The 14,200-nt window shown below is 39.4% G+C and overlaps 2 protein-coding genes across 3 annotated transcripts; one reads left to right on the forward strand and one right to left on the reverse strand.

Annotated features, from left to right (window-relative positions):
• Nucleotides 1-112: 112 nt before the first annotated feature.
• On the reverse strand, nt 113-3,940 carry ubl4a (ubiquitin like 4A). The gene is made up of 4 exons (XM_063897748.1): nt 3,731-3,940; nt 2,087-2,192; nt 1,762-1,970; nt 113-744 (listed from the first exon to the last, which is right to left on the reverse strand). Exons 1-4 carry the CDS (start codon nt 3,776-3,778, stop codon nt 637-639), a joined length of 471 nt encoding a protein of 156 aa, XP_063753818.1. The 5' UTR covers nt 3,779-3,940; the 3' UTR covers nt 113-636.
• Nucleotides 3,941-4,785: 845 nt separating this feature from the next.
• On the forward strand, nt 4,786-13,926 carry prkg1l (protein kinase cGMP-dependent 1, like). 2 transcript variants are annotated; one of them, XM_063897675.1, is made up of 20 exons: nt 4,786-5,061; nt 6,073-6,268; nt 6,361-6,484; nt 6,649-6,815; nt 7,416-7,529; nt 10,050-10,155; nt 10,369-10,432; nt 10,698-10,775; nt 10,965-11,059; nt 11,532-11,597; nt 11,677-11,772; nt 11,871-11,967; nt 12,070-12,209; nt 12,303-12,392; nt 12,534-12,675; nt 12,757-12,920; nt 13,010-13,132; nt 13,340-13,402; nt 13,493-13,559; nt 13,651-13,926. In XM_063897675.1, exons 2-20 carry the CDS (start codon nt 6,079-6,081, stop codon nt 13,732-13,734), a joined length of 2,070 nt encoding a protein of 689 aa, XP_063753745.1. In that variant the 5' UTR covers nt 4,786-5,061; nt 6,073-6,078; the 3' UTR covers nt 13,735-13,926. The 2 variants fall into 2 exon arrangements, with proteins under 2 accessions (XP_063753745.1, XP_063753746.1); XM_063897676.1 differs by having other exon boundaries at nt 11,695-11,772.
• The last annotated feature ends 274 nt before the right edge of the window (nt 13,927-14,200 follow it).

Genomic DNA, 14,200 nt, shown 5'->3' on the forward strand with positions numbered 1-14,200 from the left:
TGATTGAACCACTTCTTGTTTTTTTGAACTCTTCCCAGTCTTACTATGTGGTATTACCGGTAATATGAATATTTCACATACAACATCAACACAGAACAAAACAGGAAAATAGTTATTTTCTGTGGTTTAATGTCTGCATATATAAACATGATATTTACAAATCATACAATAAACATCAGTAAGTAACAGAATAAAACATATGTATTACCTTATAATGGATTGTAAATGAAAAACTCAGTCATCAACCAGCACATACATTAATAACAAATACCCTCAAGTTGAAGTAAGTGTCCTCTGGATGTTGTAGCAGCCAGGGATCATGTGAGACCAACAGCATAAGGGACTCCTTTGTACTCAAACATTATGTGATCAGGTCTTGTGTCATTACGGCAACATCTGTGTCAGGAAACAATGCAAAGTTGCTCTTATCCAAGTCGTTTGGTCATGGACACGAAAGGCCTATTGCTGAAATAATCAACAGTCAGTGATATCTGTGTTCACTCAGCCAATGATTAGGCACACAGCTGGGCCCCCTGCTAGGAAACTGATACCGTATTCTCCACGCCTCACACTTGTGTACACCCCCAAACACCTCTCAAAAGACAATCACAAAAAGCAACTATCAACAAAGCATTCTCAGTCCATATACGAGGTGTCCATGCCCTCGCCGTCAGGGTGAAGCAGTCTTCCCGCCAAGCGCTCAATGTCATCCAGACTGAGCTGTCGAAGTGAACGCTCATAGTCCTATAAAAAAATAATAATAAGGAAACGGCAAGTTTAAAGTTAATGCACAGAATCTGTTTCAACCATGTTACTTTATTTTTAATGAACCATGAAATAGGGAGGGCTGTTGTAATGCAGCACTGAAGTTGGCAGCTAAAATAATGAAGGATTTAAGATAATGAAAACTCCTCACAGATTAGTTATGTTAACCAACACTCCAAGTCTGTGAGACCAATGCGTTACTTGTGTCCTAATTTAGAAAATGGATTCTCCCGTTTGAACCTCTTTGATTTAGAAAGCAAAACTAATAATGCATTACGACCAACTTGTCAGTCAAAGATTTCCAAATGTGATCCTCCCAGTTGCAACGTTTCAACAAGGTATTAACGAGCTGTGAGGTTTTAATATTATCCATATTTATTTTTACATAAATAAACAGAAGTAAATGGTTTTAACATAAACAATAAATAAACGAATATCTAATACCGTATCTTAAGTGCTTGCAGTGCTCATAAAAGCATGATTTACAGTGATGTAGTTTGGGTGATTTATTGCTTTGAAAGATGAGCACTTGAGTTGACCAGGCTTCAATGTGCTCTAATTAACATCTGACCCAAACACCATGGGTTGGGTCTCTCAGGATTGAGTGTTTCTTATTTGAGAAAAGGAAAGCTGCATTTATTGGCCATACTTGAAGCAGACATGAGCTGTTCAGAATGTAATCAGACTTTTGAGGATCTAGTCCCTAAATGTAAAAGCAGCATTTATGATGGCTAAACAAAATGCCAGTCAAAATGATAACCAATACACCAATTATCAAACATCAACTGTCAACATGCCAGAAAATGTATTTCTATTATCTTTCCACCTCAACCCCCCAATTTGTTTATGAAACATATATAATAATTGGTCTAAGGCATGAGATGCTGCCTCCACTGCTAGCAACAAATAAAAACATTGAAAGTGGACTGTTAATAACGTCAGAGGGGACTAGCAAAATGTGATTCCTTTTATCTAAGACTAATTGAATTGTAATACCTTAATAAGCTGTTCATGGACTTTTGCTGCATCTGCTGGACTGAAGTGCTTAGCCAGGACTGTGGACACAGTCTGCCACACTCTCCCCTGTGAGCTGCTGCTGCTGCCGGCAGCCATCCCTGAAGGGCCAGTCCTCTCTCCCACTGGACGGATTACCAGATTCAATTTAGCTTCTGGCCCAATGGAGTAATCACACAGCCTGTGTTCATCTGAGGAAAAGCAATATATTATACAGTCATTAGTAAACGTTTGATTTATGTGCAAGAAATTACAGTGAGGAAATTAAAGTCCTGCACAAAGATTAGAAAACGGTTGGAAAATCTACCTGCGAGCGCTTTCCCTTTATAGAGCAACCGCTGCTGGTTTGCTGGTATGTTGAGACGTTCTGATACGAGTTCCTTCACTGTGGAGACTTTTTCGTCTTCAGTCACCTGCAAGATCAACGAGATGATGTGGGCACACTGAATTAAATTTGGCAAACATGCTTTCCTAAGCTGAATAGTGATGTCATTTTAAATGAGAGCAGCCAATCTGAAATTCTTTCTTTTGAATTATTTATTAGGAATTCACATGCCAAAGTGACAAATGCATCAGGATACCTCTACTTCTGGTAAACAATCATTTAATATGGCCTATAATAGGAGAGACCCATAGGCACTGACACACAGCAGATAACAGGTATGTTAGAGTGTGGGCAGGTACTTTTGCCCTTTCAGATATGAATCAGGAGACATTGCATATTGATCTCTTTCGCAGTTTAAAATACTAGAATATAGAGTCAGTTCTCTCGGGCTGATACAACATTAAATCTGGTATTATGAAATACTTCCCCATTTGATAAACACATGCTTTAGACTACATATAATAAGGATGACTATTGTTCTACACACAAAGTATTGCAGGAACATACTAATCACATAAACTAAAGCAGTCCCTTTGATCACACGCTATGATGATAAAGTGTATTTGCTTCTTTATTGAGCAGGTTTGGGTGTTTCTATACTTCATAAGGGATGGTATAGCCCGAGTCTGTAACTGTAACATTATCAATTCAGAACATGAGGCACAAATTGGGGTCAGCACTTATACATAGGCAAATAACCTCACATACTTTAGAGAGTAAGACAAGAAGAAGAATAAACCCTTAATCATTAAGATTTCATTTCCAATAACCCTTCACTTAATTATATATAGTTTTTAAACTGTTTAAATCTATTCAAAACTTTAATTAATTAACTTGTTAACTAATTGTTTACATGTGTTAGTTGTGGGCTGGCCTATCATAGTACACTGACTTCAATTCTATTTGTTAATCTGTATTAAAACAGAGATACTCTAGGTGAACATCTTTTCCTGTTGATATGTACTGATCTGTTTTGTTTCTTTTTTACTGTTTAAATATAAACATTTGCTGTTAATGTTTATTTTCTATCATTTTTATTTTGTCTACATGCTGCTGTGACAAAATCATTTCCCAAACTGGGATCAATAAAAGTACATCTTATCTTTACTGTGCTAACTATAACCATTGTCCTAAGATATTACTCAGTAGCGACTTCCCTTTCCTACACAACCATCCAATTAAGGACTTACAGAGATCACACTCAACCAATGTGTTTTGACCTTGAAAATACTAATAAAAACCCCAAAACCAGAAAAGAGAATCTCTCGTAGTTTTCGTTGCTATCTCCTATCTAAAGATGTTGCTAACAAGCTAGCTAGAGTAACATCTACGTAGATTCATGACTGAGCAGGGATTGACACGGCTACATCTTTTAAAAACTACACTCATTATAAATTGACGGGCATATAATAGATCTTAACACAAACACGACGTGGATGGTTGCTTCAGTCAGGAGGGCCACCTCTGTCAGCTAACGTTAGCATGGATATAAAGACTAGCTACTGTTGCTAATGAAGTAGGGAGTTAACGGTTAGCACAGAGCTAGATCACCGGTGCTTCACTCACCTGTACACTGCATTCCTTCCCCTGAAGCGGTTTCACGGTAAGGATCATTTTGAATTTAACCCTGAACCAAACACAAAAACACGTTTAAACGCTGAGCAACTAAATATATTGAAATCAGGTTACTTTGTTAGCTCAAAAAAGCCACAGGGTCTCCTCTCTTGTCAACGGCCCATCTTCTTCTGATGTTGCTGCTGCTCTCTAGAGACACTACCGCCACCTGCTGACGGGCGGGGGGTATGACTGCTCCCTGTGCGGGATTAGTCACCCCAAAAATATTATGATTCTCTTTTTTTGCTCAAGATAGTTAGACTATGATTCAATATTGAAAAGCATTTTTTGTAAAACACACATGTAGGCTAACTATCTATCTAAGTTATGAACATACTTGTTAATTGTAAATATAATTAAACAAAGTTAATGACTAATTATTAAACGTTTTGAATACAAACTGTCTGTCTTTGCTTGGGTCTTGTAGCTATTTGACTCAAAATTATCATTATGTGTTTTGTGCTGTTTCACATTGCACATAATGATCTTCCTTTACTATTCCTTTTCCTTCACAAACTCTTTCAATACAAATGCACATCTAGTAAACGACAAGTGAAGTGAAAACATTGGTTATAATATTTTTTAACAATATGTCCTTATCATTTTTATTTTAATATTTGTATTCTTTATCTTTGCTCTTGACCTTGTTTTGTTCCTGATGTATATGTTTATTGAATGCTCAAAAAAGACACTAGGCAATATACCTATATGTATACCAATATAACCGACTATTGGTTGTCACTATAACTAGTTTCAAAAGGTTTAAATGTGATGGTTTAAATAGATTTGCATCGCTCCAACTGAGACGTAACAATTGTTCGGCCACTATGCATGCATTATGATATACTGCATCTCTCAATATGCAACTTTACTGACTACAGGTAAAATGGGAGATTGCAAAACCACTAATCAGTGCCCACAGCCAGCAAACAAACTCTTTCATGTCAGCCAATATCTGGGGAAGGAAATTATTCATGCTCACCGCTCAGTTTTCCGGAGACCCACCAATCCCCGGAGTTTTGGAAATACCCCAAAGACCCTCTGACCCAATTGGGTTTCAGTCCATGCATTTCTCATTCCAGCCTCCCGGATGGTCTCCACTGTCTCGGTCATGTGATTGCCTGCTGTCTGTGCCCAGTCTCACAGACCCGTGCAGGAGAGGAGCATCTCTCAGTTGTGCGGCTGCAGAGAGATAGGCACCTGTCGCATGGACTGACGCCTGCAGACAAACACATCCAGGACAAGTGAGGAAGACTTCCTCAGCTTCGGAAAGGCTGCAACTGGTATGTGAGCTTTATGAGTGCACGGTGAAATATTTAGAATGATATTTTAGCAGAATATGCATGTTTGTTTACAATCAGTCTTTCAGAAACGGAAACGCTGTTGTCAAGTGTTACCAACTCGTGTGATATCTCCGAGGGCTTTGCGACCCAAAATAAAACATAAAAAAGAACAAGTCTGATTCCTGCTTAAATGTGTGTGTGATCTAAGGGTCTACAATGACCTTGTCCTATTCTGAACTGTTCCCTTGATTCTCGTTCTGCTGCCAAAGCTACTTTCTTTGTTAAGCGTTTGTCTCATACTTTTGTGAATCTTGAATCATACACTATTTGTTCTATTGGTGGAACAAAAAAAGAGGAAGAAGCAGACAAATACAGGGATTGCATGAACATGTTGTATCTATGAATCCATTTGTGCATGTAGCCTACAGCGTGTTGACCCTGGAAATTAATTTAAGTACTGCACAAAGTCCTGCAGCTCATAAAGCAAAGACAGATTTATAGTCTCATTTTCATGGCAGAGGAAACTGTGTCATTGGAATATTCTTGAGCATGTTTTTTTTCTATCTATCTATCTATCTATCTATCTATCTATCTATCTATCTATCTATCTATCTATCTATCTATCTATCTATCTATCTATCTATCTATCTATCTATCTATCTATCATATAGAGCACTTAGGTGGAAATGCATAATGCAAATTATCCTATGTGTTCTAATCCAAGTAAAACCCATTTTAAGTTATTGATTCCCCATTGTGTTGTTACTATTATGAATATTTTTGTTCTAAATAATCAGAAAATAGATGCAAGAAGCTGTCAAACTGTGAATTAAATGACGTTGGTGCTGCAAAAGGACTTAATACAACTCAAAATCAGAAAGAAATTGAACATTATGGGCAGCACTTCAGTTTTCATGCTTTGTATTTGAACATGTTAAATTACGTCATCCCTATCAAATACAAATAAATGAAATGAAGTATGACCCTATATATCTGCACTTATTCAATTAGCAGGTGATGGGTACACTTCGGGACCTCCAGTTCGCCCTGCAACTGAAGATTGAGGAGCTTCGCCAGAGGGACACACTCATAGATGAGTTAGAGTTGGAGTTGGATACAAAGGATGAACTCATCCGGAGACTGCAGGAAGAACTGGATCGCTACAGAGCATCGGTCTCCCTCCCAGGATCCTCTGCAGCCAGTGCAGGTGCATTTTAAATTCAATGTTTGGAAGCATCAACAGGTAGCACAAGCCTTAAACCTGACTTTCTGTCTTTGATTTATTTTCCTGTACTGTAGCTTGCTCAGTTCAAAGTGAGGACTCGCAGAGATCCAATAGGAAAACAGTCATCTCTGAGCCCTTCAGTCTGGACCCAGTGACTCTCGCCATGGTTTCACAAAGAATCTGTGATAAAAGCAAAGAGTAAGAGCACACACGTCTCTGGAAAGTTCAAGGCTCACCTACTGCTTAGTGCATGACTCAGAATCAATAAATATGTTTAGTTATTTTCAAACAATGCTGCATTCAAGGTGTTAAATAACTTGCCTTCAAATGTTACATCACTAACCTACCTTTTGTACGCTTAGGTCTCAGACGCTGATTCAGGCAGCGTTTTTAAAGAACGCCTTGTTGAAAAACCTTGACGAAGGAGTAATCAGAGACATCATAGCCTGTATGTGTCCCTCCACCATCAATCAGGGCTGTTACGTCGTTCAGGAGGGGGCCATTGGAGCTCAGGCTTATGTTCTAGAAGGTAAATCACTTCCTTCTTACAATTGCTAGCATTAATCATCCTTGAGGATATTTATTAACATTTCCTTGAGATGACAGGTGCTTAATGACACCATATGAAAGGATTGGTTTCATTTTATCTTTGTATGTTATTTTGTCTTCTTCCTGCTGGCTCACAATTTGATTAGACGGTAATATGACACTGCACTCAAAGACAGTGATGGGAGAATTGCACGTTTGAGCAAGACAAGGGGAGCCACTTGGGATAACAAGGGACCCAAATTGATGTGCTTTGTGTTTAAATGTCAACTTGAGGAAAAAGACAGGAGAAAAGAGGTCCTGCTCGTAGAGAGGGAGTTCATCAGCGCCTGATTGTCCTCAGGAATCTGGCTGCATTTGTAATGTGTCAGCTAATGGAGAGTGGCTGATCGCTATTTTTCGCTTGTCATCCTAACAAGAGAAAGGTAGTGGCCTTGATTCGCTTGGGGAGGATTGCAAATTAGTAGTTTGTTCAGACAGCCGAGGGTTCTCAACAGTCTCGATACATTTCCTGACAGAACAACACACCACATAACAGCTCCATGTGTTGCAACAGGCTCTGTTTCTGTGTGTTTGTGAATAGAAGGGCGCCTGGATGTGACAAAAGACGGCTTGAAGCTTCTCACGATTGAGCCAGAAGACATGTTTGGAGAGCTGGCTCTCCTCTACAACTGCACACACACCTACTCTGTCTCAGGTATAAAGCACGTTCGTGTTTTTATATTTGCATGCAGACATCGCTGGAGGTGTGTTGCACTGTACCACTGGTGGACTTTTACTTTAATTAGATTTGACTTTGTGGGGATTAAAATAATTCTTGTTTTTGAGAATATCACAGGCAGGCGAATGTCTGGCGGTGGTCTCTTACAGACGTCCTTTGAATTTAAAATCAAAGACCCTTTGAGATCCTAGACAACACCAAAGCTTCAAACAGTTTTCTCAGAGATGTAAGGAATTTAAAATCTTTTCTGCTTAACTGCAGCTACAGCTTCTGACTGCTATGTCCCTCCCTCCAATCCAAAATACCGTAACAGAATTTTCACAAATATTGCCAAGTAGCCTATTCAATTCACTCCTCTCGTGGTTGGATCATAACCTATTATAAACATATTTCTGATGTGAAAAATGTGTGATATTCTTTAGAGTGTTGTCATTTCCTTCTAGCGTCTGATCACAGAGTCTTGAGGGAAAAGGTTCCTAGCATCTGACCTGGTTTAACAAATAAATAGTCTGTGAAGATGGCGAGGATCGGTTCAAATTGAAAAATCCATTTATTTGCCTTGTTTGGTCCCTAAGCATCTCATTCCCTTTTTCTCCTGCTTTTTCTACTTTCAACCAATTCCTATGAACTGCTATGTACTTTTCTCTCATGTCGGCGGTCTGCTGTCCTTTGTTCCATGTACATTTCTGTCAGCCCGTCCCTCAGATCTGTTCAAGGCCCACTTTATTTATCTCTATTCTTCCCTTCAAATTACTTTTTTTCTCCATTGTTGCCATCTGAGACAATCAATACGGCTTCTGCTCGTGCTCTCTTTCATTGTGAGTGATAAAGGTGCAGGTGAAAACTGGGCTTTATCATCAGGCTGGAAATTCAAGGTGGGAAAATGATTAACTGCAGAAAACGTCAGAACATTTTTTCTTCGAGAGCAATGTTTATCCTCCTCAGTCACTTTGGTATATTTATAAAAACACCCTCAGCTTTTGCATCGCAGTCAGTGGTATTCTGGAAACAATTCGTACAAATAGCAGTTAATGCAATAGTTATCTGCATTAGCTGTAACATCTCTAAAATCCTTAGTTTGTTTCTCAAAATTAGTGACTGTATTACTTACATACATTTTAATAGTACAAAGTTACACATCACTGTAGCTGGGAATTTGGTTGCGATAGATTCCCACTTTCACATCACACAAGTGTTTGTACTGTCCTTTGTTAACAGACCATGGCATTGCAATGCAGTGAAGAAAAAAGAGAGGAATGTTTTACAGAAATGCAAAGCAAAATAATAACAACTACACGCAATGTAGGCGGGACTGTACATGCAGCACTGTATTGGGAATCACAGCTATTTGACAGGACTGGTTTATCATTGGTAGAACCAAGGCTTCAGATATTCCCTTTCATTATTGAAGGTCAAGATTACAGCAAAGAGAAATTCAATAATTCAGGAAACATTGACAAGTGCCTTTGAGGACTGGGAAAAGCGTTTTATAGATATTGTGTATTATTATTACTAAGTCTAATAGAATTGAAGAAGTGGCTCAGTCTGTAGGGACTTGGGAACCGTAGGGTCACCGGTTCAAGTCCCCGAACAGACCTAAATCTGAAGTTTGGACTGGTCCTTGGTGAGGTCTGAGTTCACCTCTGGGGCATTAAAGTGGTGCCCTTGAGCAAGGCCCCAGACTGCTCCTCCGGCGCTGTACAATAGCTGCCCACTGCTCCTAATACTGGGATAGGTTAAATGCAGAGGTCCAATTTGACTGTGTGACAAATAAAGAGGCCTTCATCCTCCATTTCTATTGCAGCATAAAATAATCTTGACAAAGTATGAGAACTGATTCAATGAGTTGGCATATCCTGACTTATGCAATGACCGAATGTCTTCATTTTTGGGCTTGGACTATTTTATCAGAGAATCAGTTAAATACATTTTAATAATGTAGCAAAACAATTCAACATTACTATTTGCGTGAGTTCAAAAGAATCACACACACTTCAGGGCAAAGCATTACATGCATTAGCACATGAAATGCAATATTTGTTATTATTTCTCATCCTATTTGAATTGCTTGTCACATCCACAGCGCATTATGTTAGACTGATTTGGTATTCCCATTTGGAGGGATTTGAGATATCAGTTCTGCTCCACAGTATCAGACGGAGGATCTCATTAGACCGTCTGGAGGACGTCTACTTCTGTTTGCAGGAAGCTTCAGTGAATTCATCAATAAGGGTCATCATTAATTCACAAGCCCCTCTTTTAATATCCATTATAAAGAAAGAGACATACAATTGGAGGAAATTAGATTCAATTTATATTAAAAGTGTCAGTAAGAAACTGAGCTCTTACATTTATTTTTATTCTAACAGAGTCTGCTCTTAAGGAGCTGATCCTGCATTCAATCCACATACTCGTGTTTTACAGAGCTGTTTCAATAATATTTGATTTGTTTTTCCATGACAACCTGCATCACTTTTTCTGTCTTTTGAGCTACAGCACAGATGGACTGCAAGCTGTGGGTTATCGATCGCAAAAGCTACCAGACTATACTTATGCAGAGCGGTCTCAACAGCCTTTCTCATGCAATGCAGCTGCTTAGCAGGTAAACACTGAACCGATACACTTCATTTGACACGGAGCCGGCCTGGAAAGCTGCTTTGTATTCCAGCCTCAGTATCACCAGGGTCAACGTGTTGTCTGTCACCACATGGCTGATTTCAGGCCTTTGACGCTGACTGAAATATTAACATTTCTATGACATGTTTCTCTGTAGAAAACTCTTTGCAAACCTGTCAGTGACTTTCTGTTTCTGCAGCATTCCCTTCCTGCAGTCTTTGCCGGAGGATGTCATCATGAAAATGTCTGATCTGATGGAGGAGGTACAGATTACATTAAAGCAATCAGTGGTTCTTCAAACAGAATGCATCTGATAGATTATGTGTGCACACAGATGCAACGTGTGTAAACATGATTGTTTACAGAATCTTTTGCTTCAGCCTTCTTTGTTTGGTATCAGTTAACAAGCCAGTGCTAGAGCAGAATCAGGACGGAGCCTCCTTTGTTATGTTGCTTCATCTTTACATCTGTAACAGAGTTTTTAAATCATCTTCTACACTTTGCTCCTCTGTGATTTATGATCCCTAGACACACTACAGCGAAGGGGACTACATCATTCGAGCTGGGGCCACAGGAGACACCTTTTATATCATTACCAAAGGCCAGGTATAGTTTGATGCTCTCTGCCTGCTGCACGGATGAGACAAAGCTTTTAGAGAAAAAAGATTGTGGACGACAAAATGTCAGAGCTGCTTTATAAATTGCATTACTCAGTGATAATTGACTTTGGTGCTTTTCCACATTGCTCCCCAGCAAGACCTCTTTTTCATTACCTCCCTATCTGGTGCTTTCCAGGTAAATGTGACAGAAAAGAAGGCAGGCCATGAAGAGCAGATTGTCCTCTCTAAGCTGTCTGAGAGAGAGTGGTTTGGAGAGAAAGCTCTGTGGGGGTAAGGAGGAATGGTACACTTTAAGATAATGCATGCATAAGGTGCAAGATGGTATCTGCAGTCCAATTATTTAACCAGTTATTTAATGCACATCTATTAGGGGACAAAGGAAACAAAGACAGTGCTCATTCTTAACCTTTTTTAGTTTAGTATAAAGTCACAGTGCACTGAGAAAACATAAAATGGCCAAACCTTTATTTTATTCTATTTTATTTCTTGGTATTTCTTTAATTAACAGAATTTCTTTCAGTAACTTAATTACATTTTTATTAAATTAAATTATTGAAAAACTTTTCAACTTTGGCCCAGGTTACATCACATTCTTTGCTGCAACACTTTCACAAATTGTATAATCATAAATTGTTCTTGTGGAGGGGGGACACAGGGGGTCCAAGCTCGGTGTTGAAGGGGAGGAGCTGGCCCCAAATATATTATTTTTTGTGCAATAATAATATGATGTTCTTCTTCTCAGAGAGGATGTTCGCACTGTGAATGTGGTTGCTGCAGCTGAAGTTACATGCTTGGTCATAGACAGGGAGTAAGTGGATATTTTGTGTCAACTACTGAATAATTTGCCACTCAATACTCAGTCGAAGGGCTTATCCAGAGATTTGAAGAATATTCATGTGTTTCAGGACTTTCAAAGACATCCTGGGTGGGTTGGTATTTGACTGCAGTCATGAGGTGAAGCAAAGCCAAGAATCCACCATAGAGTGAGGAGCTTTAAAACCCTATTTTCCACAACAAAAACATGTGACCTGCTCTTAAAAAACACAAAGTAAAAGCTTGCCCGTGTTTTGCTTGTGAACAGGTTGGACAAGGGCCCCGATCTCGTCTCATCTTCCACTTTAAGTGATTTCCAGATTGTCTGTCCCCTGGCTGTTGGGGAGTTTGGTCACGTAGAGCTGGTAAGGATAGATCACACAAAATGACACAGATGCCCCTATGCAGCTGCCTGCTCCAAATTCCATGTTTCTATAATGTAATCTATTGATTTCCCTCCCTGTCAGGTGCAACTAAAGAGCAACATCAAGTGTCTTTATGCCATGAGGGTCCTTAAAAAGAAGCTGATCCTCAACAGTGGTCAACGAGAGCACATCCTGAGAGAAGGGCGCATCCTATTGGAGGCTCATTGTCCATTCATAGCCAGGTGTGTGTCCTTCAGCAGGTATCTATCAGGACTGTTGTGATTACATGATATGTAAATGTTCTCTAACATGTTTCTATATGTGTGTTGCTGTAGGCTTCATAAAATATTTAGAGATACAGAGTGCCTGTACATCCTGACAGAAGCTTGTCTTGGTGGGGATTTATGCAACCTACTTAAAGATAAGTAAGGATTTTTGTATAAAAGAAGATGCAAGACACTTTGTCAACCTACTGATAAATATTTATAGATACTTTCATCACTATGCAGTTTGATGTATTACATCTGACTAAATCATGCATTTATTTTGTGCACATTCTGTTTCAGAGGATGCTTGGACGACTGCAGTGCCAGGTTTTACACAGCTTGTGTTGTTGAAGCCTTGACCTTTCTTCACTGTCGGGGTGTCGTCTATAGAGATGTAAAGCCAGAAAATGTTGTTCTGGATGAGCATGGCTCTGCCAAACTGGTACTGCTTTGTTTACATAATAATTTGGGGATTTTCAAAGTGAAATTGTAGTTTTTTTCAATTTACATCCACGTTTTTTAGATTGGTTCCAGGTGTCTGAAGAAGGTTGAGGTGGGTAAGAAAACCTGGACGTTCTGCGGCACACCGGGTTACATGGCACCTGAAATCATCTTGAACAAAGGCCACAGTACTTCTGCTGACTTCTGGTCTCTTGGCGTTTTAGTGTTTGAACTTCTGAGTGGTTGGTAAGTTTCACAGTTAAATGCAGCTCTTCTATTTTCTCCATCTCAGGTTCAATCTTCCTGCAGTGACAGGCTCTTGTTTTCCTCTCCAGGCTCCCGTTCAGTGAAGCTGAGCCGATAAATATTCTCTCTGCAACCATTCGTGGCATCGATCAGATAGACTTCCCTAAAACCATCAGCAAAAGCGCCTCAAGTCTCATCAAGAAACTGTGCAGGTGGTGTAAACATGACTTGCTAGACACCATGAATTACAATGTGAAAGCTATCATGCTTTCTCAGACAAACACTAACACCACTTTTAACCGTCTCACACTTTTGTTTATGTTATATTTTATAAATACCTCTTATAGTTTAAACACAACCCGAAATGTTAATTCATAGTTTATTTATTTGTGTGTTTTTGTTTGCTTACCATCACCAAGGACCAATCCCTCTGAGAGACTGGGCAGTCACAGAAATGGGGCCAAGGACATTCAGAAGCACAAGTAAGACGACAGCTTTAGTGCCCTGAAGAACACAGACGACTGCACTTGAAAACACGTATTAAAAGCATGTGATTCTCCCTTTTCAATCAGATGGTTTGAAGGATTCAACTGGGACGGACTCTGTAAAGGCACGCTAAACCCTCCAATTATTCCCAAAGTAAGACATGTTTAGTTTGGCTTTGTTTCTGCTATTTGATCACTGTTGTTATAAATATAGCTCTGTATTTATTGTTTGAACTGTCTTTCAGATGAAGGATCCTGTGGACAGCACTGCATCGTGCAGTCATTACACTGAGGGATCGGAGCTTTGCACAAACTGGGATGATTTCTGATCCGTCTGACAATATTCCATCACTTTCAGGTCTATTCCTCATTCACTGCCCTCAGTCTTACTGTTATCAAGAATGAATTATATTTTCAGATAAAAGCATATTTTCCACAGTATCAGTCACTGCAGATATTGTTTGATAAATGAACCACGCTGCCTCCTGTGATGAACTCCGACTGTTTGTGATGTCCCTATAGATAAACATAGGACCTCAGTGATGTCACTACTGTTCGCCTGTAAGTCAATAAAGATATAGTGTGTATCTCCGTGTCTCTTCTTGTATTCCTATATCTGTAACCTCACTTTGAGTCTCACTTTCTTTGGGAACTGTCTCCATATGATCTCTCCCCAAATGCCTGAATAGAATTAAAAAAGTGACGTCAGACCTGGCCCCCTCTTGCACAAAAGCGGCAAGCCTCAGAACGGTAAGAAGACCAATACCGGAAATTGAGTGATTTATTTAATTTCAA

The sequence above is a fragment of the Eleginops maclovinus genome, chromosome 12, assembly GCF_036324505.1.
Source record: "Eleginops maclovinus isolate JMC-PN-2008 ecotype Puerto Natales chromosome 12, JC_Emac_rtc_rv5, whole genome shotgun sequence".
In the NCBI taxonomy this organism is placed as follows: Eukaryota; Metazoa; Chordata; class Actinopteri; order Perciformes; family Eleginopidae; genus Eleginops; species Eleginops maclovinus.